Below are 24,068 nucleotides of genomic sequence, written 5' to 3' on the forward strand. Positions count from 1 at the left end.
ACCCAGGGCACCCGGTGACGTCTGGGGCGCCCCAAAGCCGGGGCCCCTCCTGCCACCCCTCGGGGCCGCGGCGGTGACGGCACCTCCGGCAGCGAAGGGGTGACGGTGGCAGCGGCGACGGTGCCAGTGCTGGCACCGGGTGGTGACAGATGGCGGAGGGACGCGGCCGCAGCCGGAATGACAGATGAGGCTGCCACCGCCACTGTCACCGCCACTGCCACTGCCATTGCCACTGTCACTGTCACCCACACCGCCGCGGCACGGCGCTGTCATCGGCGTGGAAGTGCCACGACACAGTCACGGGCACTGGCACTGCCATTGTCGTGGTGCTGGCACCGCCACCACCGCTGGCACTGTCCCTGTCACCACACTGTCCCTGTCACCAGCGCTGTCCCTGTCACCGGCACTGCCACAGCCACCGCGGCTGCGCTGTCCCTATCACCCGCGCTGTCCCCGTCACCGCACTGTCACTGCACTGTCCCCGTCACCGCGCTGTCCCTGTCACTGCACTGTCCCCATCACCACACTGTCCCTGTCACCGCACTGTCCCTGTCACCGCACTGTCCCTGTCACTGCACTGTCCCCATCACCGCACTGTCCCCATCACCGCACTGTCCCTGTCACCGCACTGTCCCTGTCACTGCACTGTCCCCGTCACTGCACTGTCCCTGTCACTGCACTGTCCCTGTCACCACACTGTCCCCTGTCACCGCGCTGTCCCTGTCACTGCACTGTCCCCGTCACCACACTGTCCCTGTCACCGCACTGTCCCTGTCACTGCACTGTCCCTGTCACTGCACTGTCCCCGTCACCGCACTGTCCCTGTCACCGCACTGTCCCTGTCACCACACTGTCCCTGTCACTGCACTGTCCCCTGTCACCGGCACTGCCACAGCCACCGCGGCCCGCGCTGTCCCCGTCCCGGCGCTGCCACCGTCCCGTCACGGTCGCGGCGGTCCCCGGCCCGTGCTGCCTCTCTCCCCGCTGCCACCCCCGGCGCGGCCACCGCTGCCGTCACTGTCACCCGTGGGGACCCACAGCGGCTCCCGGACCCTCCCGCCGGGGCCCTGCGGGGGGGGGGCAGCGGGGGGGCGGGGGCGCAGACGGGGCAGGTGGGGGGGACCCGTGTCCTCACGACCCCCCCGTGTGTCGTCCCCCCCGTGTCCCCCCGTGTCCCCCCGAGGTCCCGGCGGGGGCGTGTCTCGCGGCAGAGGGGGCGGAGCCAATCCGCGAGGGGGCGGGTCCCGGGGCCGGGGGCGGGTCCCGGGGCGGGGGCGGGGCCTGGCGGGGGCGGGGCCGGCGCGGCGCTTCCCGCGGCAAAAGTGCGGCGGGCGCCAACTTCGGGCAAACTTTCCCCGCGCGCCGCCGGCACCGACACCCCCGGACCCGGGACCCCCCCGGGCCCCCGGCACCCCCGGACCCCCCGCCATGCCCCGCCGCGGCTGACACCGCCGCCATGTACTCCCCGTACTGCCTCACCCAGGTACGGCCGGGAGCGGGGGGTCCGGTAACGGGGGGCGGCCGGTAACGGCGGGTCCGGTCCCCGGCTTTGCTGCGCGCCGCGAGCGTCTGCGCCCTCCAAAATGGGGGTGCGGGGGGTGGGGGGGGCGGCCCCTCTCCGGTTGCCGGTGCCGGTTGGGCGGCGACTGCGCTTCCTCCGCCGGCCCCCGGGCCGCTCCCGGTGCGCGGCTGCCGGAGGGGCTGGTCCGGTCCGGGGCTGCTGCCGCCTGTAGCTGGTGCCCGCGGGGGCCGCGTCCCGGAGCGGCCTCGGCCGGACCCCCGGTGCGGGGAGGGGCGTGGGGGGCCTGGTTGTGCCCAGCCCGGTGCGGGGGGACTCGGTCCGGAGTGAGGCAGCGACCCGGGACCCGCCGTCCCGGTGCCGCCGGGAAGCCCGTTCCCGGGGCAGGGGCCGCCCCCGGGGAACCGGGAGATGTGGGGGTGTTTCCCCGCGGGAAGTGTTGCCCACGGGGCCCCCCGTGGAACGGGGCAGTCGGTGCCCACGCGGTGTTTTGTGCCTGTGGGCACCGCCGGGACGGGCTGAAACCCGGCCCCGGGGGGGGGGTTGTGGCCCCGCGGTCCGTAGGACGGCGGCCGGGGGGCTCCGGGGGGGCGGCGACGGTGGGGCCCCCTCGGGGGCACCTGGGCCGGGGACGCCTCGTCTTGGGGGGGTTGTTGGGGTCGCGAGGGGCCGTGGGGAGGGGGGGGGCGCTGCTGGGGGGGCTGTGGGGAGGGGTGACGTTGGGCAGTCCTGGGTGGGGGCAGGTCTCGGGGGCTGTGGCACGGGGGTCCCTATGGGGGGTCCCTATGGGGGTCCCTACCCGCCCCCCCGCTGTCCTGGGGTCCCCCCGGGGTGCTGCTGTGGTTGCTCAGGCAGCCCAGCCCCCCCCCCGCCAGGCGTTGCTGCTCCCCCCCCTCCGTTGCCCTTTTCTCCCGCTTTTCGGGGCGGTTTTGGCGGCCGGTTGTGTCTGGGCGGGCGGCCAGCGGCGCTTCTCGCAGCTTCGGCGCCCCGCCCGCACACGCGTGTGCACGCGCCAGCAACACACCATTGCACATGCGTGTGCCCCTGCCTGCACATGCCAGCGACACGCCTGGGAGCCTGCCCGTGCCAGCGCACACACACGCGTGTGCTTCCTCCTGCGCACGCGATTGCACACGCGTGTGCTCCTGCGTGTGCACACACGGTCATGCCGCACACGTATGTGCTTGCCCGTGTGCTGTGCACAACTGCAGCCTGCACGCGTGTGCACACCCGTGGGCTCGCACTGTGCACGCACACACACACGGCGGCCTCATGGGCCCTATCCTGCGTGTGCTGAAGCGTGTCGGGGTGTGTGTGCGCGCGGGCACCGCACGCTCACACGAGTGTGCTCCCGCCTCGCCCCCCCTTTCCCGTTTGAGCCGTTTTCTGGGTGGTTTTGGGCTGGTGCCACCGTCGTCTTTCCCCCCCCCCACCCCCCTTCCCCAGCCTCGGCGCAGGGCAGGCCGCAAGCGCGCGCAGGATCTGGCTGCCGTGTCCAGCCGTGGGCACGGGCAGCAGCACGCGTAGCGGCACCCAGAGCAGCACCCAGAGCAGCACCCGTAGCGGCACCCAGAGCAGCGGCTCCTGCCGCCGGGCCTGTGGCCGACCAGGCGTGGGCTGGACCTTGGCTGCCGCTGGCACAGCACCAGCGCCCGTCCCCTATAGCCGCTGTCCCCTATAGCCGCTGTCACGGGCAGCAGCTCATCTCTACGTGCCCCAACCCGCAGCCTCTGCGGTGAAACCCCGCGGCTGCACACCAGGCCCCAGTGCCCCCCCCCCCCCGCCCAGGGATGCAGCCCCCCATCCCCCCCCGCCCCCGTCCAGCGCTGGGCTCCAGCTGTCGGTGCTGTGGCTGCTCACTGGGCCACGGTCCCCCCGTGTCCCTCAGGGTGTCCCCGTGTCCCCCCCCCAGATCCTCCCAGCCCCCTGCACGGAGCCACCCCCTGCCTTGGGCCGGGCCCTGGGGGACGTGGTGCAGCCTGGGAGCGGCGCCGGTCACTGTCACCCTCACTGTCACGACATCCCCATTGCTGTCACCACCTGGATGACCCCTGGGGTGGAGCGGGGGCTCCCATGGACCCCCCCAGCTGCACAAAATGTCCCCGTGGCCATTTCCTCTCCAAAGCACGGGGGAAAATACATAGTGCCCCCCCATCCCTGCACGGCTACTGTGGGGGGAGGCGGCCCAACACGTGCCGCAGGCAGGAGGGGGCTGCGTGTGGGGCGATGTGGGGCGATGGCCGCAGCAGGACGAGCGTCACCCACCCCTCGTAGCAGTGTGGTACAGGGGGGGTGCAGCGCAGGGTGCCGGGCGCGGGGCAGGACGGTGCCGTGGCGGGTGCAGAGCACAAGGTGCTGCGGACGGTGGGACCCAACGCGCCGCGGGTGCGGTGAGCGCATCACCACACGGAACGTCACGTGCGTTTGGGGGTTCAGTGCAGCACGTGCCGGGGTGCAAATGCCACGTACGGGGCACAGTCGTGCCACATCCGTGCCAGGCAGCGCGCCCGCGGCAGCAGACCGCAGCGGAGCGGGTGCGGGCGGGACGCGGGGCCGGGGGATGTCGTGTGGCGCAGGTTTGGGGTGTTCCCCGGCGCCTGCGGTGCGGCGCTGCTGCGGGGCCCGTTGCTGCAGGGTGCTCTGCACCCACGGCTGCTACACTGGGCTCCGCTGGTGACAGGATGTGCAGAGGGTGCAGAGCCACCCTGGGGGGGGGCGGGGAGGGGCGTGAGATGCCCCAACACCCCCTAAACGCAGCCCCCCCCAGCCTGCAGCCAGCCCCTCTGGCACCTATAGGGCCTGGCGAGGAGCAGGGCAGCGCACGGGGCACCTATAGGCTGTAGGATGGGGCGTGCAAAGGGCTGCGGGTGCCCGATGGGCCCAACAGGGTTCACGTGTGTGTGACAGTGGGGGTGTGCACACGTATGTAGCGGGGTGCAGGTGCCTGCGATGGGAAGAGAGGATGCGTGTGCGTGTCACGGGGGGCTGGGTGCACACACGTGTAATGGGGGCGCGTGGGCTGTGCGTGCATCATGTGTGCGATGCGTGTGCAGGCGACGTGCACACGTGGCAGCCGTGCCTGCACGCTCCGTGCACGTCTCCCTGCGCGCCGTGTGTGCAACGTGTGTGCAACATGTGTGCATGGTGCCTCCGCGTACGGGTGCGCTCCCGGCCGCCCGCGTCGCATCCCTGCGTGCACCAGGCGGACGACACACGTGTGCAAGGTGCAGCGCACATGTGTGTGTGTGCGCCCGCACCGGCGTGCGAGGCATGTGCAAGGGCCCCGTGCCCCATGCGTGGCCATGCGGGGCTGCGCCACCGGCTGATGCAATCGCTGCGGGGGAGGCACCGCCCCCCCCCCTCCGCCCCGCCACGTGCAAGGCGTGCGAGGCCGTGCGAGGTGCCCGGGGCCGTGCGAGGCGTGGGTGCCACACCGAGGGGGGGGGTGGGTGTGTGTGGCGTGTGCTGCCTGTACCCGGCACGTCGTCGCGCCGCGGGTCTGCGTGGGGCGCGCGCTGCCTGCGAGGAGCCGGGTGCGTGGCGAGGCGCCTGCGGGCCCCGCACACGCGTGGCCAGACGTGTGCGTGTGCTTCGTTGTCTGTGCTGCCGCACCCCTGTGTTGCAGCACTCGCGGCTTCGCTGATCCCCCTCCCCGTGTCCCCCCATGTCCCCCCCTCCCCGTGTCCCCCCGGCCGCGGGGCTGTGCTGGCAGCATCAATAATGGAGGAGCCCTTGGCCGGGCCGGGGGGGCCCTGAATTATTGATGGGCCACAAAAAGCTTTCTTGGACGCGGCAGCACCGCGGGGCCCCCCCGGCCCGGCCTGGCAGGAGGCCATGGAGGGGGCCGGGACGCCTGGGTCCGCTCTGGGGAGGAGCAGAGTTGGGGGGGGTGGGGGGCAGCCCGGACGCCTGGGTCCCCTCCCCGGCTGGTGGGGGAGGCACACCCGGACGCCGGGGTCCACTGGTGCCAAACTGCATCGGCCCCGCGCGCTGCGGCACTGCCTGGAGCCACTGCGGCACTTCCCCCCGCAGTGCCCGTGACCCCCCCGGGCCCCCCAACACCCCCCGGATGCCCGGGTCCCGTCCCTGGCTCTGCTGCGTGGGGAAGGGGGGGGGCTCGGATGCCCGGGTTCCCCTCGAGCAGCCCGGACGCCTGGGTCCTCCACGTGGCTGCGGGCAGGGGAGCAGGCAGGCGGCTTCCTCCGCACAGCCCGGACGCCTGGGCCCCTCCCCCGGACGCCTGGGCCCCCCCCCGGACACCTGAGTCCCCTGCCAGGACCATCCGGCACGTTCTTTCCAAGGCCGCCAGGACGCCTGGGTCCCCCCCAGATGCCTGGGCCCCCCCAGATGCCTGGATCCCAGCAGCTCCCGGCCTGGTGCTGGGGTCCCTCGTGGCTGCCTCCCCCCCCCCCCTCCCCGGCCCGGGGGTCCAGGACGCCCCTCGCTCGCCGCCCCCCCCCTCAGCCACCCCCCCCCGCCCCCCCCCCCTCACGGGAGGGTCTTGGCAGCGGCGTCAGGGGCCGCCGGGGGGATTTTTGGCGGCAATTCCGGCTGTTTCGGCTGTTTTCTCTCGCGGCGAAGCCAAGGGCCGGGGGGAGCTGGCAGCGGCGCGGGAGGGCGGGCGCTGCTGGGGCGGGGGGGCCGGGGGGGTGTTTTTTTTTTTTTTCTTTTTTTCCCTCTTTTCTGTTTTTTCTGGGCTTTTCCCTCCCGATCCGGCGCCGCCCCCCCCGCCGCCGCGCTGGCGTTTTGCCGGGCGCTCGCAGCTGCGGACGCGGCGACGTGGCTTCGCCCGAGACTGCGGCTCAATGCGGGGCCGGCGCAGCCAATGGCAGCCCGGCGGCACCGGGGCGGACCCCGCCTCAGCGCGGACCCCGCATCCGGGGGGGGACCCTGGTGTCCGGGAGGGGACCGCGGCCTCGGGCAGGGACCCCAGTGTCCGGGCAGACCTCGGTGGCCGAGCCTCTAGATCCTTCCATGCGCGCCCTGGCTTCCCCGCGGAGGGCGGGGAGGGGACCCGGGCGTTGGGGAGGGGACCCGGGCGTTCGGGCGGACCCGGGCGGCGCGGGCCTGACCCGGCGGCTCTTTGTCTTCGCGGGGGGCTGCGGGGGGGACCCGGGCGTTCAGGCCGCCAACCCCCTCCTCTTCCACCCGACCCACCCCAGTGCCCTCCCCGAGGCGTCCGGGAGGGGATCCAGGTGTCCGGGAGCCCTCCCCGTGCCCACGCGGGTGCTGCCAGGCCGGACGCCTGGATCCCCCGCAGCCAGCTGGGAGGGGAGGGGGCTGCAGGACGGAGGGGGCTCGGACGCCTGGGCCCCCCCCGCCCCTGCGTGCGGCTCGTCCGGGGGTGCCGCGCGAGGAGCCGTTGTGCGCGGCTGCAACCCCGTGCGTGAATCGTGACCCCTCGTGCGAACCCCTCGGGGGGGGCAGGAGCGCCCGGGTGCCCCCCCTTCCCCCGTGCCCCACCCCGTGCCGGTGCCTCTGCGTCCCGTTTCGTGGGTTTTGCAAAGCAAAACGGGGCAGGAAGGGGGCAGGGCCGGGGAGTGACGCTGTGCTTGGCCCCCCCCGCTCCCCGCCGTGGTTTTGGAGCGAAAGCCGTGAGGTTTGGGGCTGGGGAGGTGCGCGGGCACCGAGGCGCGGGAGCCTCCGCCCGGCCCCGCCGCCGAAACGCCCAAATTTTGGTTTTTTTTCTTTGCACAGAGGGAACACAGAGGGAATTAATTACGGGGGGGGGGGGCGGGGGGGTGTTGGCTCCAAGCGCTGCGTCGGGGATTTGGGGGCAGAAACGGAGGTTTTGGGCCGTTCCGCGCTGGGGCCGCCACAGGGCCAGGGAAAGCGGCCAAAATCCGGGGCCTTCCCCCTCCCGGGGTGTGTCGAGGGGGGGCCGGACCCCCGGGACAGGCCCCTCGTGCGAGCGCGGCCCCGGCGTCCTCGATCGACCCCCTTGCACGAGGGTTTGCACGAGGGTTCGCGCCGGGAGCGCGGTCGGGGCGCGCGGGGAGCCCCGGCACGGCTTTGGGTGCAGATCGCCGTGTTTGGCGAAGCCCCCCCCGGGTCTCTGGGGGGGGGGGGGGGTGGGGGGGGGGGGGGTGTTGCCGGGGGGGGGGCTGTGCCCCGCCGGCCGCCTCGCACGGCCCTTGCACGGGGCTCGCACGGGGCTGGCGCCGCACACGCGTGGCCCCGCCGGAGCGCGCCCGGTGCGCACCCGCCCGCCCGGGCCCGGCCCGCTCCGTCCCCGCTGCCCCCGGACCCCCCCGTGTCCCGGCCCCGAACTCCGCCGCCCCCCCCCGGCCCCGCCCCCCCCGGCCCGGCCAATGGGGCGGCCGCTCCCCCCGCGCGCTGCGCCCCCATTGGCCGCCGCCGCGCCGGTCCCGGTGCCAAAAGGGGCCGCGGCGGCTCCGCGCGCTCCGCGCCCGGCGGCGGCGGCGGCGGCTCCGGCTGCGGCTCCGCGGCGGCACCGGGACTTCCCCACCCCCTCCCCCCCCCCCCCCCTCCCCGGACCGGGACCCCCCGACGCGCCCCGGGACCCGCGCTGTCCCGGCAGCTGGGACCCCCCCGGCCCCGGTAACCGGGACCCCCGGTACTTGAGCCCCCCCCGCCCCCCCCCCCCCCCCCCCCCCCCCCCGCAGTGTCCGCCCCCCGGACCCGCCCTCCCCGGTAGCCCCCCGTTAACCCCTTCCCCCCCCGCCCCCGGTAGCGCCCCCCGTCCCCGTCTGTCTCGCCCCCGGTTCTGCCCCGCCGGGGCCCGACTGGCAGCTGCCCACGGCCGGGATGAGCCGCCGCGATGGTACGGACCGGGACGGGACGGGACGGGACCGGCGGCTGCAGGGACGGGGACCGGGGACCGGCGCTGGTGGCACCGGGGACCGCGACGGGGACCGGGATGGGGATGGGGACCGGCAGCACCAGCGAGCGGGGACAGGGGACGGGGACCGGTGGCGCTGGCAGCGGGTACAGGGGACGAGGGGTGGCACCGGGGGACGGGCGGGATCGGTGGCACCGGGGACGGGGCTGGCAGCAGGGACCGGCTCTGGGGCCGGGGAGCGGGAGAGGATGTGCCCGGGGCAGCCGAGCCCCGACGGCAGCGGGGTGCATCACCGGGAGCCGGATGGGGAGGGACGGGGATGGACCGGGACCGGGGCCTGAGCGGGGCTGGGGCAGGGGCTGAGCGGGGACCCAGAGCCGGGGGACCCGGGGCTGAGCCGTCCCCGGGCTGGGGACACGGGAGCACCGCGGGGCCGCGCTGGCACCGGGGCCGTGCGGGGCCGGGAGCCGGCTCGTCCCCGGAGCCCGTTGGGCACCAGGAGCCCCGGCCGGTCCCCCCGGTCCGGGGCGGCCCCAGTCCCCCAACCCCGCGGGGCCCTTCCCGGGGCCGCATCCTGCATCCCTGGTCCCCAGCGGTGCCCGGGGCCGGGCTGAGCATCCCCAGGGGCCGGGCTGGGGCCGCGGCGGGGGGTGCTCGCCCTGCGCTGGACTGGGGGGGCCCCCGGGAGCCCCCCGCGCAGGATGCGGCTGCGTCTGGGGGTGCTCCCCGCTGCACCGGCATCACCCGGGAGCTCCCGGTGCGGGAGGGGGCTGTGCCCAGGGATGCTCCCGCTGTGTGGGACGGGACCGTCCCCCCCGGGGAGCTCCCTGGGCAGGGTGGGGGGTCCCTCGGGAGCTGCCGGGGCTGCGGCCGCCCCCCGGCAGCCGCCCCACTGACGCCGCCCTGCCCCACAGGATGAGTTCCACCCCTTCATCGAGGCGCTGCTGCCCCACGTCCGGGCCTTCTCCTACACCTGGTTCAACCTGCAGGCCCGCAAGCGCAAGTACTTCAAGAAGCACGAGAAGCGGATGTCGAAGGAGGAGGAACGCGCCGTCAAGGACGAGCTGCTGGCGAGAAGCCTGAGGTCAAGCAGAAGTGGGCCTCGCGCCTCCTGGCCAAGCTGCGCAAGGACATCCGGCCCGAGTGCCGCGAGGACTTCGTGCTCTCCGTCACCGGCAAGAAGGCGCCCTGCTGCGTCCTCTCCAACCCCGACCAGAAGGGCAAGATCCGCCGCATCGACTGCCTGCGCCAGGCCGACAAGGTTTGGCGCCTGGACCTGGTGATGGTCATCCTCTTCAAGGGCGTCCCGCTGGAGAGCACCGACGGCGAGCGCCTGGCCAAGGCGCCCCAGTGCGCCAGCCCCCGGCCTCTGCGTCCAGCCCCACCACATCGGCGTCACCATCAAGGAGCTCGACCTCTACCTGGCCTACTTCGTCCACGCGCCCGGTGAGTGCCGCTGGCGGCGGGGGGCCGTGGGGGGGGTCTGAGCCGGAGCCGGCGGCGCGGCTGGGGCGCGGCGGGGGCTGCTGTGCATGACAGGGCTGCGGGTGGAGACTCCTGGCTGTGCCCCCCCCCCAGCTCCGGAGGGGCCCTGGGGGCACCTTCCCTGCCCCCGTGATGCCCCAGGGGCACCCGCAGCCCCAGCGAGCGCCCGGAGGGATCCTGCCCGGGGCTGGGCTGGCTCTGCGGCAGCCCCGGGGCCGGAGCGGTGCCGCAGCCACCCCGGGGTCCCCCTTCAAACCCCCGGCCCCTCCCGGGGTGGCCCCGGCCGGGGGTGCCGGCCCCAGCGTGCCTCGCACAAAGCCGCGCCGTGTGCCAAAGCATGCGCCGCGTGCCGCGTGCCGCGTGCCAAGCCGTGTGCCATGCGCCGTGCCAGACTGTGCACCGTGAGCCGTGCACAGAGCCGTGCCGTGCACCGAGCTGGGCGCCGGACCAAGCCCCGAGCCGTGCCGCGCACCGGGCTCCGCACTGCACCGAGCTCTGCCGCGCGCTGAGCCCCGAGCCCGTGCCGGACACCGAGCTCCGCCGGGCAGCGAGCCGGGCTGCGCCACGGGCTGGGCTCCCAGCGGGTGCTTTTGCCCTGGCCAGGGCGTGGGCGTGCAACGGGCACCCGCCCCTCGTGCCTGCGGGGCACCAACAGCGTGTGTGCACCGAGGCGGGGTGGGGGGACACGTGTGCACGGTGCTGCAGGGGCTGTGACAGGGCGGGGGGGGGGGAGCGCGGGGCAGAGCTGTGTGTGTGTGTGTGTGTGTGTGTGTGTGTGTGTGTGCGCACGTGGGGGACACCAGCCTGGACGCCTGGTCCCATCTTTCCTGCTGGGGGAGGTGTAATTTTGGGGCTGGAGCGAGGATTTTGGGTTGCTTTTGCCGTGCTTAGGGTCTGCTCCCGGGCACCTGGGTGCTCTCAGGGGGGTGCCCGCACCCCGGGTCCCTCGTCTGTCGTGGGGGATGGAGGAGGGGGCAGTTTGGGGTGTGTATCCTGTGTCCCCCCCCCCCCCCCAACAAATCCTCCTGCCTGCCCGTGTGCCAAATCTGAGCGCGGCTGCGGGGGGGGCCTTGCAGCCCCCCCAAACACACACACACACACACACACACACCCCCCCCCTCCCCTGCCTGCCTGCTGGGGGGGCTTAAATCCCCAACGCAGCTCTCGCCTGGCGCCGCCAAAATGGCCCCGGTTGGCACCGTGCCCCCATGCGCGGCACGAGGCCCCGTGCGCGGCCCCGGCCCCCGGCCCCCCCGGCATCCCCCCTCGCCCCCCTGCCAGGGGCCCTTTGGCTGCTGTGGGCTGGGGGGGGCGCAGTGCCAAACCCTTCCCCCCCCCCGTGCATAAGATGGCGCCTGTTGGCACCCGAAACGCGCTGCGGCACCGCAGCCCCGCGCGGGACCCTCCTGGGATGGGGACCCCCCCCCTGCGCTGGAGACCCCCGTGCCATGGTGTGTCACCCCCCCCCTGCAATAGCCCCCCCGTGCTGGGGACCCCCCGACCTGCTCCTCTTCGTGTCTTGCACACGCGTGTGCCCCGGGGCCGTGCTGGTGGTGCCCCCCCACCACCCCCCACCTGCCCTATGGGGGGTGCGCCCAGACGCTGGGTCCCTTTCCCTGCCGGGGGCTCCAGCCCCACGCTGGGGGGGTCCTTACAGGTCTATAGGGGCCTGGGGGGCACATCTGGGTCTGCAGGTGCCTGCGGGGGGACCCACGGAGTCTGTAGGTCCCTGGGGTCTCGGGGTGCAGGTGGAGCTATAGGGCTCCATAGGGCTCCGCTGGGACTTCTGGGGGTCTGGGGGGGCTCCGGGGGGGTCTATAGGGCCCGCAGGCAGCTGGAGGGTCCGTGTGGGTCGCAGGAGCCGTAGGGGCTGGGGGGCTCTGGGGTGACGCACACAGTCACCGCTGGCACCGCCCGAGCGCCTGGGTCCGGGGGACGCAGGTGCAGGGGGAGGGGCCCCGCGGGGGGGTCGGGGCGCAGCTGCCCAACAGCACCTGAACCCCCCACCGGGGCTGGGGACACGGGGACGCCGGGGGGGGGGCTGCCGGGGGACTGGGGACCTGTAGTGACATGGGGGACCTGCTGGGTTCAGCTCAGGGCTGGAGGGGGGGCTGCGGGACGGGGGTCCTGGGAGCCCCCCAGGGCCCAGCGTCAGGGTCTGCCCCGAGCCCGGGGCTGCGGGAGGACCCGGGAGTCCGGGCGGGGGGTGGGGGTGGGGCGGCACGCGCCCGCCACGCGACCCCCCTGCGGAGGTCGTGACCCGGCACGTGCCCTGATGACCCCTGACCCCGCGGGGTGACACGGCGGGGCCAAAAGGGGGGAGGGGAGTGTCCTCCTGCCCTTCCCCCGCCCAGATGCCGGGGTCACGGGGACAGGGAGGGTGAGGGGAGCCCTGGGGCCCCGTGGGGGGGGGGGGTGGGTGCTGGAGGGGACCCAGGTGTCGGCAATGGGGGGGTGCGGGGGGGGGGACACCCAGACGTCTGGGATGGGGGTGCTGGGGAGACCCAGGTGGCTGGGGCAGATGGGGGTCGCTGCCGGGGGGGACCCAGGCGTGCGGGGGGTGTTGGGGGGGACCCAGGCGTCCGGGCGCCCCCCCACTCGGCACAGACAATGGCTGCTTTGTTGGCGCTGCCCGTTGGCGGGGGGCCAGCGCATTCCTGGCCCCCGGCCCGGCCCCACGGCGGCCCCCAGCCCCCCCGGCCCGGCCCAGCCCGGCCCCCTGCCAGACCTGGCCCCCCCCGGCCCCCTGCGGCTGCTGCACCCCCCCCCCCCCCCATCACCCAGCCAAGGGGCACGCGGACACCTGGGTCCCCTCGGGGGTGCGGGGTGGGGACACCCGGACGCGCGGGTGGTGTCTGGGGGCGGGGGACGCCCGGGTCCCCCGGAGGACGGGGCCTGCGGGCGCTGCCCGGGTGCAGCCGAGGTCCCGGCGGACGTTCACCTCGAACGACCCCACGGGAACAAGGGGCCCTTCAGTGCTGGCACCCAGGCGTCCGGGGCTGCCCTTCCCCCCCGGGCCGGACGGGGACCCCAGCCGCCGGCGGGGGGGACCCCGGCACCCAGGGGGGGACCCTGGCACCCAGGGCTGACCCCGTCTCTCCTGCAGACTCCGGACAATCCGACAGTTCAAACCCCCAGGGAGACGCGGACATCAAACCACTGCCCAACGGTGAGCCCCCCAGTGCCCCCCAGTGCTCCCAGTGCCACCCGCTGCGGCCTCCTGGTGCTCCCAGTGCCCCCCCGTAGCCCCCAGTGCCCCCTGTCCCCAGTCCCTGTGCCCCGCCCAGAATGTCCCCCGTGTCCCGTGTCCCCAGGGCACCTGACCTTCCAGGACTGCTTCGTGACGTCGGGTGTCTGGAACGTGACGGAGCTGGTGAGGGTGTCCCAGAGTAAGTGAGGGAACTGGGGGGGGATGGGGGGATGAGGGCGGGGGGGGGGTGGGAGGGGGGGGGGAGGGCGGGCGGCGGAACACAGGGGTGTTGTGGGAACGGGGGAGGCGGGGGTGTGGGACGTGGGGGACACAGGGGTGGCTGGGGGGGGTCCTGTGTGGGTCCCCCACGTTTCGCTCGTGTCCCCAGCCACCTGTGGCGACGGCATCGGGCCCCAACTTCTCGCTGGCCGACCTGGGAGAGCCCAGGGGGCTACTACAACATCAGTCCCGTCGCCCTCGGCCGCCGGCCCCTGGGGCCCCCTGCTGCCAGGTACCCTGGGACCCCCCCGGGACACCCAATAACCCCCTGGGATCCCCCAATAACCCCCCTTGGCCCCCCTGGAACCCCCATAACTGCCCAGTAACCCCCCCTGGGACACCCCAGGACCCCCCTAACACCCTGGGACCCCCGTAAGCCCCCGGGACCCCCCCGGGATACCCTATCCCCCCCCCCAAGCCGGGCACCTTCCAGGACTCACACACATCCCTGTCTCCCCAGTGGGGGCGGGGGTGGGGGGTGCTCCAGTTCTTGGTGGGTGACACTGCTTGGGGGGGAGGGGTGTGGCGCTCCTGTCCCCGGAGGTGACACCCCTGTCCCTGCAGCGGCCCGAAGCGCCCCAAGGCGCTGGACGAGGGGGACCTGGAGGTCCTGGGGACGACGTCTTCTACCCTGGGCCGGGGCGGTCCCCAGCCCCCGGCAGCAGCCAGGGACCCTGGGGGGGGGACGTTGACACCGGTGGGTGACACGGGGGGCATGGGGCCATGGGGGGGTGACAGGAGGGACACGGTGGGGCACGGGAGGTTTCCGGGGGTGAATGTGGACATGGATGGGTTACGAGGGGACATGGGGAGGGACGTTGGGGGTTAACATGGCGGGGTAAAGGGCAAAGGGGGGCTATGGGGGTGCAGGGGGGCTCGGGGGGGGCTACGGGGTGCAGGGTGTCGGTGGGAGCCCGTGGGGGTCCCCTGAGAGCTGGGAAGCTGGTCTGGGCCAGGAGGCCTGGGGGGACACTGGGGTCTGGGAAAAGTCTCGGGGTCCGGGGGGGTCCCCAGGGGGCCGTGGAGGTGCTGGGGTCCGGGTGCCCCCCCGACCCCCCCCGGCCCCCCCAGGCCCGGCGGCGCTGAAGAAGTCGGGGAAGTTGGATTTCTGCAGCGCCCTGTCGGGGCACGGGGCTGCCCCCCGCATGGCCTTCGGCCACCACCCCCTGCCCGTCCTGGCCGGCGTCCGCCCGGTGAGACCCCACCCCCCCGGGACCCCCTGGGACCCCCCTCTCCCCTGGGCACCCTCTGCCTTCCCCTGGGACCCCGCACTGCCTCACCTCACGGCACCCCCTGACCCGCCCCCCCCCCAGCTCCTTGGGAGCCCCCGGTCTGGAGGGGTCGGGGTGGCCCCAGACGGTGGTGGGTGACATGGTGGACCTGGGGAGGGGGGCTGGGGCGGGGCGGGATGTCCCTGGACACCTGGGTCCTGTCCTTGTGTCCCCGCCTCCAAAACACCTGGCTCCTGGGAGGGCTCGGGACCCCGGGTCCTGCACCCCTGGCCGCCCGGGTCCCGCGGCCGCCCGTGCTGGCGCTGAGGGTCCCTGCAGGCAGCCCGCGGGCCACGGCCTCGGCGCTGCACTTCCCGTCGGGGTCCCTCCTGCCCCAGTCGAGCCCCTACTTCGCCCACCCCACCATCCGCTACCACCACGGGCAGGACTCGCTCAAGGACTTCGTCCAGTTCGTCTGCGCCGACGGCGCCGCCCAGGGCCCCCAGGTGGGACGGGGGGGGACGGGGCGGGGGACGCCGCGGGGACGGGGAGGGGGGGTCCGCAGGGACACGGTGACGCGGGACGTGCGGCTGCGGTGACGCTGCGGAGACGCGGGGGACGCTGCCCCCGGCCCGACCCCGCGCTCGGGGCTCCGCGGGGCTGGGACCAGTGCGGGGCGCTGGGACCAGTCTGGGGCCCCACGCGCGGACGCTGGTCCCAGTGCAGCTCCCGAGGGGCCAGAGCGGTGCCTGGTCTCCGCGGCAATGGGTGCCCTCGGGGCGGGGCCTGTATGCAAATGAGGTCCGGGAGGCGGAGCATATGCAGATTAGTTCCCTGGAGGTGGGGCTGGTAAGCAAATGAGGCCGGGGAGGCGGGGCCTCTGCAGGACAATTCCCTGGAGGCGTGGCCTAGATGCAAATGAGGGCCAGAAGGTGGAGCCTGTATGCAAATGAGACAGTGCTGGAGTGCAAAGAGGTGGGGCTTTATGCAAATACTGCTGCAGGGGGCGGGGTCGGCATGCAAATACCGCAGGGGAGGCGGAGCTTGTATGCAAATGAGCCCCAGCAGCTGCGCTGGCTGCAGCGGAGGGGCCAGGAGGGGGGTGATGGGGACCCCCACGCTGGGAACCCCCCACCCAGGGGACACCCCCCCCCCCCACGCACCTGCACCACGTGTCCCCCGTGTCCCCCGTGCCACCCTGTGCCGCTGCGCCATCCCCCTGCCCCCGCCCTGGGGGTCCCGGGGTGCCGGGTGCCCGTCACCGTGTTCTCGTTGCAGCCGTGCGGGGCGCAGGGCCGGGCCGGGGGGGGCTGCGGGGGCCCCCCTGGCCCGGCCCTTGCCCCTGCCCCCGCCGGAGCCCAAAGCCCCCAGCGGCCCCCAGGGCGGAGCGCCCGCGGCACCCCGTAAGTCCCCGGCACCTGCGCCCCACTGCACCCCACTGCACCCGCAGCCGGGACCTGGGCCATGGCGAGGCAGGGAGGGGCGCAGGGGGGCGGGGGGCGGCGCAGGGGGAGCGGCGGGCGCAGCGGTGGGGTGCGGGCGGTGGAGCAGCGGGGCGCAGGGGTGCAGCGCGGGGTGCGGGGAGCGCAGGAGCGGGGTGCAGCCGTGCGGCGCAGGGGGTGCAGCGGGGTGGGGGCGCGGGGGGCGCAGCGGCGGGGTGCAGTGGGGTGCAGGTGCCGGGCGGGGGACCTCGGGGGCCAGTGGCGCAAGTGGCAGCAGTGGCCCTGGGGCGACCTGGCAGTGGCACAGGCGGGCGCAGGATGGCACCAGTGACACGGGTGGCACCGAGGTGACCCCGGGGAGGGCAGCAGGTGACAGGGGGTGACGGGGCTGACACGGGGGGGGGGGTGACACGAGGTGACAGGGTGGCCCAGCCCGGCCCGGCTGCCCGTGCATCATCACCTTCTCCGCATCGTCATCGCTGTCACCGTCCCCCGTCACCGTCCCCCGACCCCGGGCACGTCCGCTCCGTCCCCGCCGGCGCCTCATCCACCCCATTTTCAGTTTGTTTTTCCCCTTCTCCATTTTTTCCCCCTTTTTCCCCCGTTTTCGGTGGGGGGTTGGGCGGGGGGGGGGGTGGCCGGATGCCTGGCTCCCTCGTGCCGCCGGGAGTCCCAGGCCTGGGCACCTGGGTCCCCTGCAGGGGCAGGGGGGCACCCGATGGCTCGAATGTTCCTTCTCCTGGCTCCATCCTCGGGGGGACACTGGGGAGGGGGGTGGGGGGTCCCCAAAGGTAAGTACTGATGGGGGGGCTCCCACGGGAGGGGAGTCCTGGTGCTGTGCGGCCAGCACGGGGCACCCTGGGGTGCACAAGCACCACCCCCCCCCGTGCAGTGGGCGTGCACACGCGTGTGTGTGTGTGTGCATGTGCATGTGCCCTGGATGCACACGCGTGGGATGGTGCATGCACGGCCTTGCACACGCGTGTGCGGCCACCCCCACCCCCCCCCCCAGCTCCTCACACCCGCGGCGGCGGGGAAGGGGGGAGGTGGGGACACACACACACACACACACACACACACACACACACGTTCCCCTGGCTCCACGCGCACGCAGGTGCTTTTGCACGCTCGTGTTGCGCGCGCTCACGGCTGCCGCCGAGGCCTCCGCGGCCCCCCCGGCCCGCCCGTGCTGCGCCTCGCACGTCGGCACCGCCCGGGGCCCGCGCGGGCCCGGCTGAGCCCCCTCTCTCCCCGCAGCATTCGCAGCGTCAGGCGCCGCCGCTGCCCCCCGCCTTGTCGGCCTCGGACCCCGCGACGGCAACTTTCTGACCCTCCCCCAGCAGCAGGTAGGGCCCCCCGGCTCCTGGTGTCCCCCCCCCCGGGCTCCTGGTCCCCACCCCGGGCTCTGGGTCCCCCCCCGGGCTCCTGGTGCCCCCCAGGTTCCTGGTCCCCCCCCCGGGGCTCTGGGTCCCCGGTCAGGGCACGCCCCAACGCCCCGCGCCCTCGCCTGCCCCTCCCTCCCATCCTGCGCTAATTAGGTGGTTAATGAGCGAGGCCCAGGCCCCCACCCCCCCCGCCCCGCCCCTGCTGCCAAACTGGGAGGCACTGGGGGGGACTGGGCCCCCCCCATCATGTCTGACCCGTCTGGTTGCCGGGGCAACGAGACATGATGTCATGGCTGGGCCCTGCTGGGAACAATAGTGGGGCGGGGTCCTGCCCCCAGCAGCCCCCGCGGCCCTGGACCCCCCCCCCCCCCCCCCGCACCGGGGCACCGTGGGCTGGGGGGTCGCGACCCCCAGCAGGGCGCCCCATTGGCCCCCGCGGCAGTGGCACGACGCCCGATTGGCTGCCTGCCCTGTGGCGCCGGCCCCGGATTGGCTGGCGCTGGCGCAGGCCGCGGTGCTGGCCCAGAGCCAATGGGCTTGGGGGGGGGGGAGGGCGGAAGGGTGGGGGGAGCAGGGCTAGCAGCCAATGGGGGGCCTCGGCGGGCCAGCCAGGCGGTGCGTGATTGGCTGGCACTGGCAGGCAGGAGGGGGCGGAGCCAGCAGCGGATTGGCTGGCAACCGCGGGGCCTTGGCAGGCTGCGGGCGCTGCGGCGGGCAGGCGCGTCCCCATTGGCCGGGGCCGGTGGTGCGGTGCCCGGGCAGCCAATGGGGCGCCAGCGCCGCGCCCGGGCTGGCACGCGGGGGCGGGGGGGCGGGGCCCGGCCCGGCCGCCATGTGCCGGGTTGAGGCCGGGGCCGGCGGCGCCGCGGGAGGGGCCCGACCCCCCTCACCCCCTCCGGGACACAGCGGGGGGGCTGGGGGGGGGGCACGGGGCCGGGGCCCCCCAGTGCCACTGACCCACGTCTCTCCCCAGTCCTGGTTCCTCTGACGCTGCCCCCGGACGAGGAGAAACCGCCCGGAAAAAGGAGAAAAAAAGACAAAAAAAAGCCGCAGCCCCCTGGCCCCCCTGGCCCCCCCCCCGCCGCCGTCCACCCCCGGGGGGGCCCCAACCCCCCCCCCGACGTGGATGAGGGTTCGGCCTCTCTGATGTGTGTCCCCCCCCGGGATCCCCCAGCCCCCCCCCCCCCCCACCCCCCGGCACAGACAGGGTCACCCCGGGCCCCCCGGGGGTGTTTGGGCCCCCCCGCTCCAGCCGCAGCTCGGGGGGACGAGGCCCCCGGGGGGGCACACACGTGTGCGCTCCCACCACACCACGTGCACGCCACACGTTTGCACACACCCGCGCACGCGTGTGCACGCCCGGCACCGTGTGGTCACACTACACGCGCACACGTGTTCGCACCCCCCCCACGCCGTGCGCACGGTCACACGTGTGCACCCCCGCCCCCACACACACGCGTGTGCCCTGGTCACCAGCACTCGCACACGCACCGCACACGCGTGTGCCGGGGGGCCCCCTTGCTGCAGGCCAGCGAGCGGGGCTGGGGGGGCCCGAAACACCCTGAATTCCCCAAAACACCCCTCCCCACCCCCCCCCGGCTTTGGGGTCCCCCCCCCCTCCCCCCCTCCCCAGCTCATTTTTTAATTAAGTGCAATTACCCCCGGGCGAGGCCCCCCCTCCCCCCCTTGGGGTCAAACTCCCGCGTATCGGGGTCCAACCCCGCTTGGGGTCAAACCCCCCTCCCTGGGTTTGGGGTCAAACCCCCCCCCCCCCCCCCCGTTTTGGGTCAGACCCCCCCATTTGGGGCTCATCTCCCTTTTGGGGTTAATCACCCCCTTTTTGGTCCAATCTCCCCAGTTGGGGTCAAACCACCCCGTTGTGGGTCCCCCTCCCCCTTTGGGTTTGAACCTCCATGTTTAGGGTCAAACCCCCCATTTGATGTGTGTCCCCCCCCCCAGGGCCAACACCCCCCCCCCCCCTCGGGGTCAAACCTCCCACTCTGGGGTCAAACCCCCCCTTTTCGGGTCCCCCCCCCCCCCTACAGCTCTCCAAGTGCTTTTTTGGGGGAACCCCCCAATTTTCCCTGTTTTTGCCCATCGGGGTCCCCCCCCCCCCGGCAATTTTGTGTTTTTTATTATCGTTTTTGGGTAGCTTTGCCCCGCCCCCGCATTCCGGGGGTCACCGGGGGCCCCAATTCCCGACACGGGGCCCATGACTGGGGGGGGGGGGGCAGCCAGGGGGGGATTTGGGGGCATTTTGCTCATTTTGGGGTTTTCTGCACCTTTGGCTGATTTCGGTGTTGGGGGGACAGGATGGGCCCCCCCCCCCCCCGCCCCGGGCAGTTTGGGGGGGTCAGCACCCCCCTGACCCCCGGGTTTTGGGGTCAGATGGACCAAAATTGCATTTGCCTTAGACCCCCCCGTGTGCCTTCCCCCCCCGATGGGCCCCCCAAAATGGGGACAATCATTAGGGCCCCCGTTTTGGGGACCCCCACTCTGGGGTGAACCCTCTCTTCGTGGCCCCCTCCCCCTGGTTTTTGGACCCCCCAGGACCCCCACCAGCAGTGCCCCCCCCCGGGAAACAGGCCCCCCCCCCCAATTTTTGGGCTCCTCCCGTTTTGGGGCCCCCGTTGGGGCTCCCACCAGCAATGGGGCCCCCAACATTTGGGGACCCCCCACCAGCAATGGGCCCCTCCCCGGGCAGTGGGAACACCCCCCCCCCCCCCCCCCCATTCTGGGTACCCCGATTTCGGGACCCCCGTCCCCCCCCAAGCCCTGGATGGGGGGGTGCGATGTTGGGGGACGTCGCTCTCGGGGCCCCCCCACACCAGCGTTGCACATTTGGGGACCCCCAGGTCGCCCCTCACCCCCCCGCACGTGGTGACGTCATTTCCCGTTGGGGTGGGTCGGCCCCTCCCCCCAGACCGAGGAGAAAAGGAAAAACCCCCCAAAGGCGCCGCCCGCGAGCGGAAGGAGGAAAAATCCGCGGAAAAGGGGCAAAAAGACAAAAAAAGGAAATAAAAGTGTCGTACCCGCCCCGCCCCGCCTCGGCCCGCGCGGGGATGGGGGGGGTCGGAGGTCGGGGGGGGAGGGGGGGTCACGGGGGGCGGGGGGGGGGCTGCAGCTCCCGCCGGCAACAGCCGCGGCCCCAGATGGTCCCCACGGCAACGGGGTCCCCATAGCAACGGGGTCCCTTAGCAACGGGGTGTCCACGGGGATGGGTTCCCCATAGCGACCGTACCCACGGCGACGGGGTCCCCATCGGGCTGCCCCCTCCCGGGGGGGGACACACACGGCCGGGTCCTGTGCCCGCGGGGGGGGCAGCAGAGCTCCGTCCCCCTCCCGGAGCAGGGGGGGGGGGGGGGGGCGGTGCGCGTATACCCCGGGGGCAGCCCCAAAACAGGCCGATTTCTCCCCATTCCGCGCGGGGGGGGGGGGGGGGGCAGGAGGGACCCAGGTGTCCGGGCCCCTCCCCCCGCCGCTCTAAGAGGCAAAGGGCGGTGCCCCCACCCCCACCCGGAGGGACCCTGGCGCCCGGGCCCCTTCCCCCCCCCCCCCCCCCGCCACACGCTGGGCCGTGCCGCCCCTCCCGCAGCTGGAGAGGACCCCGGGACCCCCCCCCGACCCCGAAGGGCCCCCAGGGGTGCGGGACCCTGCCCGGCTGTGAGATGTGGAACTGGGCAGACTGGTGGGACTGGGCCGGGCCGGGCGCCTGGGTCCCTTCGAGCTCGGGGGGACCCGGACCCCTGGGTGCCCCCGGCCCCGGGGCCGAAGGCCAGAGCTTGGGGTGGGCGCCCCGCCACCCCCTCACCCCCCCACCCCAAAGCAGGGACCCGGCGTCCGCCTGCCCCCCCCCGCCCCCACCGCACGTGGCCTCATTGGAAACGCGGCGGGGGGGTCGCTCGCGGCCGCCTGGGTCCCGGGGGGGGGGGGGCACCCTCGGACATGTGGGTCCCCGGGGGGGGAGGCGGGGGGACCCCCACCCGGCCGCCGGGGTCCTGCATTAGCCGTGAGGCGGCCACGGCCGAAGGGATTTGGGGCGTTTCAGGGATTTCCGGCGAGGCCGGGGCTGATCCCCCTCGGGCCCCCAAGTGTCCCCAGTGCTCCCAGTGCCCCCGCGGCCCGGCCCCCCCCGCGGCGGCCCCCGTGTCACCGCGAGGCGTCAGGTGACGGCGGGGCAGGGGGGGGAGCGGGTGGCGCGACCCCACTTCCCCTTTTGGGCCATAAAGCGCCGGAGGGGACACGCGAGGGGACACGCGAGGGGACACGCGAGGGGACACGCGAGGGTGAGTGGCCCCTGGCCCCGCGGGGGTCCTGCCCCGCACCCACGGCGGGGAGGGCGGCCCGGAGCCCTGGGTGCCCTTTCAAACCGGGGGGGGGCGGGGGGGAGCTGGGGCGCGCTGGGCGCCTGGGTCCCCATTCTGCGTTGGGGGGCCAGGGGGTGGTGCTGGGGCCCCCCCCCCGTACAGCCGGGTCCCATGGGTGGGGACCAGAAACCCCCTGGGACCCCCTGACACGTGGGTCCCATGGGTGGGGTCCGGGGCCCCTGGGACCCCCCCCAGACACCTGGGTCCCACGGGCACCGTCCGCAGATGCTGGCGCTGCTGTGGATGACGGTGACAGTGACGGTGGTGGCCGGGGGGGGCCCTGAGGGGGCGGTGCAAGTTCCTGGCGGTGGGTGACTGGGGGGGTGTCCCCCGACCCCCCTTTCGCCACCCCCCGCGAGGTGGCCACGGCGGCGGCCATGGGACGTGCGGCCACTGACCTCGGTGCCGACTTTGTCCTCGCCCTCGGGGACAACTTCTACTACAAGGGGGTGCGGGACGAGTGGGACCCCCGCTTCAGGTATGGCCCCACAGCTCTGGGTGGGGGCACCCCGAAATGCGAGGGGGGCAGGGGGGCATTTTGGGGGGCGGGGGGGGCTGCGGTGAGGGGATCCCAAAATCTGCGTGGAGATTTGGGGGCGCAGCAAAATCTCAGGGGTGACCCCCGGTACCTCCCTGAGGGGAACCCGCGTGTCACCCGGGGGGTGGGGAGCCTCGCTGGGCACACTGTGCTCAGCATCCCCTGTCCCCACATGTCCCCATGTCACCCTCCGTGTCCCGCTCCCCCTGTCCCCCCCCGTGTCCCCCCAGGAGACCTTCGAGCGGGTGTTCACAGCCCCGGGGCTGCGGGAGCTGCCCTGGTTCGTGCTGGCTGGGAACCACGACCACGCTGGGAACGTCACCGCGCAGCTGGCGTACAGCCGCCACTCCCCCCGATGGTAGGGACCCCCCCACCGGCCGGACCCCCGTGCAGCTGCTGTCCCCTGGGTCCGCAGGGTGTCCCCAAGTGTCCCCAAGCCCCCTTTGTCCCACAGGCACTTCCCGCAGTACTACAGCCTGTGCTGGGTGCTGGGCTGTCCCTGCGGTGTCCCCAAGTGTCCCCAAGCACCCTGTGGCCCACAGGCACTTCCCGCACTACTACTACAGCCCGCTCCTGGTGCTGGGGTGTCCTCAGACTGTCCCCAAGTCCCCCCAGGGTGTCCCCACAGTGTCCCCAAGTCCCCGTGTCCTGCAGGCACTTCCCGCACTACTACTACAGCCTGCGCCTCTCCCTGCCGGGCACCAATGCCTCGGCCCGACTGCTGGTGCTGGACACGGTGCTGCTCTGCGGCGGCGGGGATGATTTTGGGGCGGGGGGTGCCCCCAGGGGCCCCCAGGACGCAGAGGCAGCTGCAGCACAGCTGGCCTGGCTGCGGGGACGCCTGGCCGCTGCGCGCCACGACCGCTACGTGCTGGTGGCCGGGCACTACCCGCGTGTGGTCGGTTGGCCGAGCACGGCCCCCACCCGCCTGCCTGGTGCAGCTGCTGCGGCCGCTGCTGCGGCGTCACCCGCGTCACCGCCTACCTCTGCGGCCACGACCACAACCTGCAGGTGAGCCCGAGGACCCCGGCCTCTGGGGGACCCCCGCAGTGGGACCCTGGCATCGAGGGGACCCCCCAGACTCGCCCAGGGGACCCTCTCTGCCCCAAGGCATCGCTGTCCTCTTGACACCCCCCCGCCCCCTCCAGTGCCTGGAGCAGGGGGGTGGGCAGGGACCCAGGTGTCTGGGTGGGGACCCGGGTGTCCAGACCCTGACCCCCCATTTTTGCCCCCCAGTTCCTGGAGGAGGGGGGGGGTGGGCTACGTGGTGAGCGGCGCCGGCAACTTCGTGGAGGAGTCGCAGCAGCACGGGGGGGCCGTGCCCCCGGCGCCCTCCGCTTCTTCTTTGGGGCTCCCGCCTCCCCCGGCGGCTTCGCCCACCTGCGCCTGGATGCCCACGCGGCCACTGTCACCTTCCTGGAGGCCACCGGCCGGGTCCTCTACCGCGTGGCCCTGCCCCCCGTGACCTCTGACCCCCGCGGACCCCCAGGACCCCTGAGAGCGGAGGGGCGCACGGGGGCACCCGCTGGCGTGGGGGGACCCCCCTCATGGACACCTGGTGTCCCCAGGCCGGTGGGACCCTGCGGGGGCAGCCAGCAGGACCCGGCCCCCACCTCCACCCCCCCGGTGCTGCGGGACCCCGGGCGGGGGCGGGGGGGGGCGGGACCCCCCGGACTCGTGACCAGAGGGACACCGGGCAGGACCCCCGGGACCCCTGACCCCGGGACCCCCAAGGCCGTGTGGGAGACCACGGCCGCGCTGCTCCCCAGTGCCCCCCTCCCCCCACCCCAATAAAGGGCTTCGGACGGAAACGTCGCTGCGATCGATCGCCCCGAAACCGCCGCGTTTCA

General features: G+C 74.1%; 2 protein-coding genes across 2 annotated transcripts; both read left to right on the top strand.

Annotated features, from left to right (window-relative positions):
• Window positions 1-1,270: 1,270 nt before the first annotated feature.
• On the top strand, window positions 1,271-20,349 carry NFIX (nuclear factor I X). Its single transcript, XM_074810313.1, is given in 14 exon segments — window positions 1,271-1,483; window positions 9,236-9,386; window positions 9,389-9,681; window positions 9,683-9,767; window positions 12,913-12,975; window positions 13,121-13,195; window positions 13,386-13,432; window positions 13,434-13,507; window positions 13,840-13,880; window positions 13,883-13,972; window positions 14,347-14,466; window positions 14,823-14,992; window positions 17,186-17,274; window positions 18,287-20,349. Coding segments are annotated over 13 exon segments (1,308 nt in total). The 5' UTR covers window positions 1,271-1,456; the 3' UTR covers window positions 17,258-17,274; window positions 18,287-20,349.
• Window positions 18,146-24,029, top strand: ACP5 (acid phosphatase 5, tartrate resistant). Its single transcript, XM_074810325.1, is given in 15 exon segments — window positions 18,146-18,218; window positions 18,287-18,445; window positions 19,172-19,192; window positions 20,087-20,309; window positions 20,909-21,100; window positions 21,543-21,599; window positions 21,966-22,008; window positions 22,010-22,155; window positions 22,445-22,576; window positions 22,873-23,110; window positions 23,112-23,186; window positions 23,188-23,229; window positions 23,455-23,465; window positions 23,467-23,540; window positions 23,543-24,029. Coding segments are annotated over 15 exon segments (1,956 nt in total). The 3' UTR covers window positions 24,013-24,029.
• Window positions 24,030-24,068: the final 39 nt, after the last annotated feature.

This window comes from Strix aluco, chromosome 35 (genome assembly GCF_031877795.1).
Source record: "Strix aluco isolate bStrAlu1 chromosome 35, bStrAlu1.hap1, whole genome shotgun sequence".
Lineage (NCBI taxonomy): Eukaryota > Metazoa > Chordata > Aves > Strigiformes > Strigidae > Strix > Strix aluco.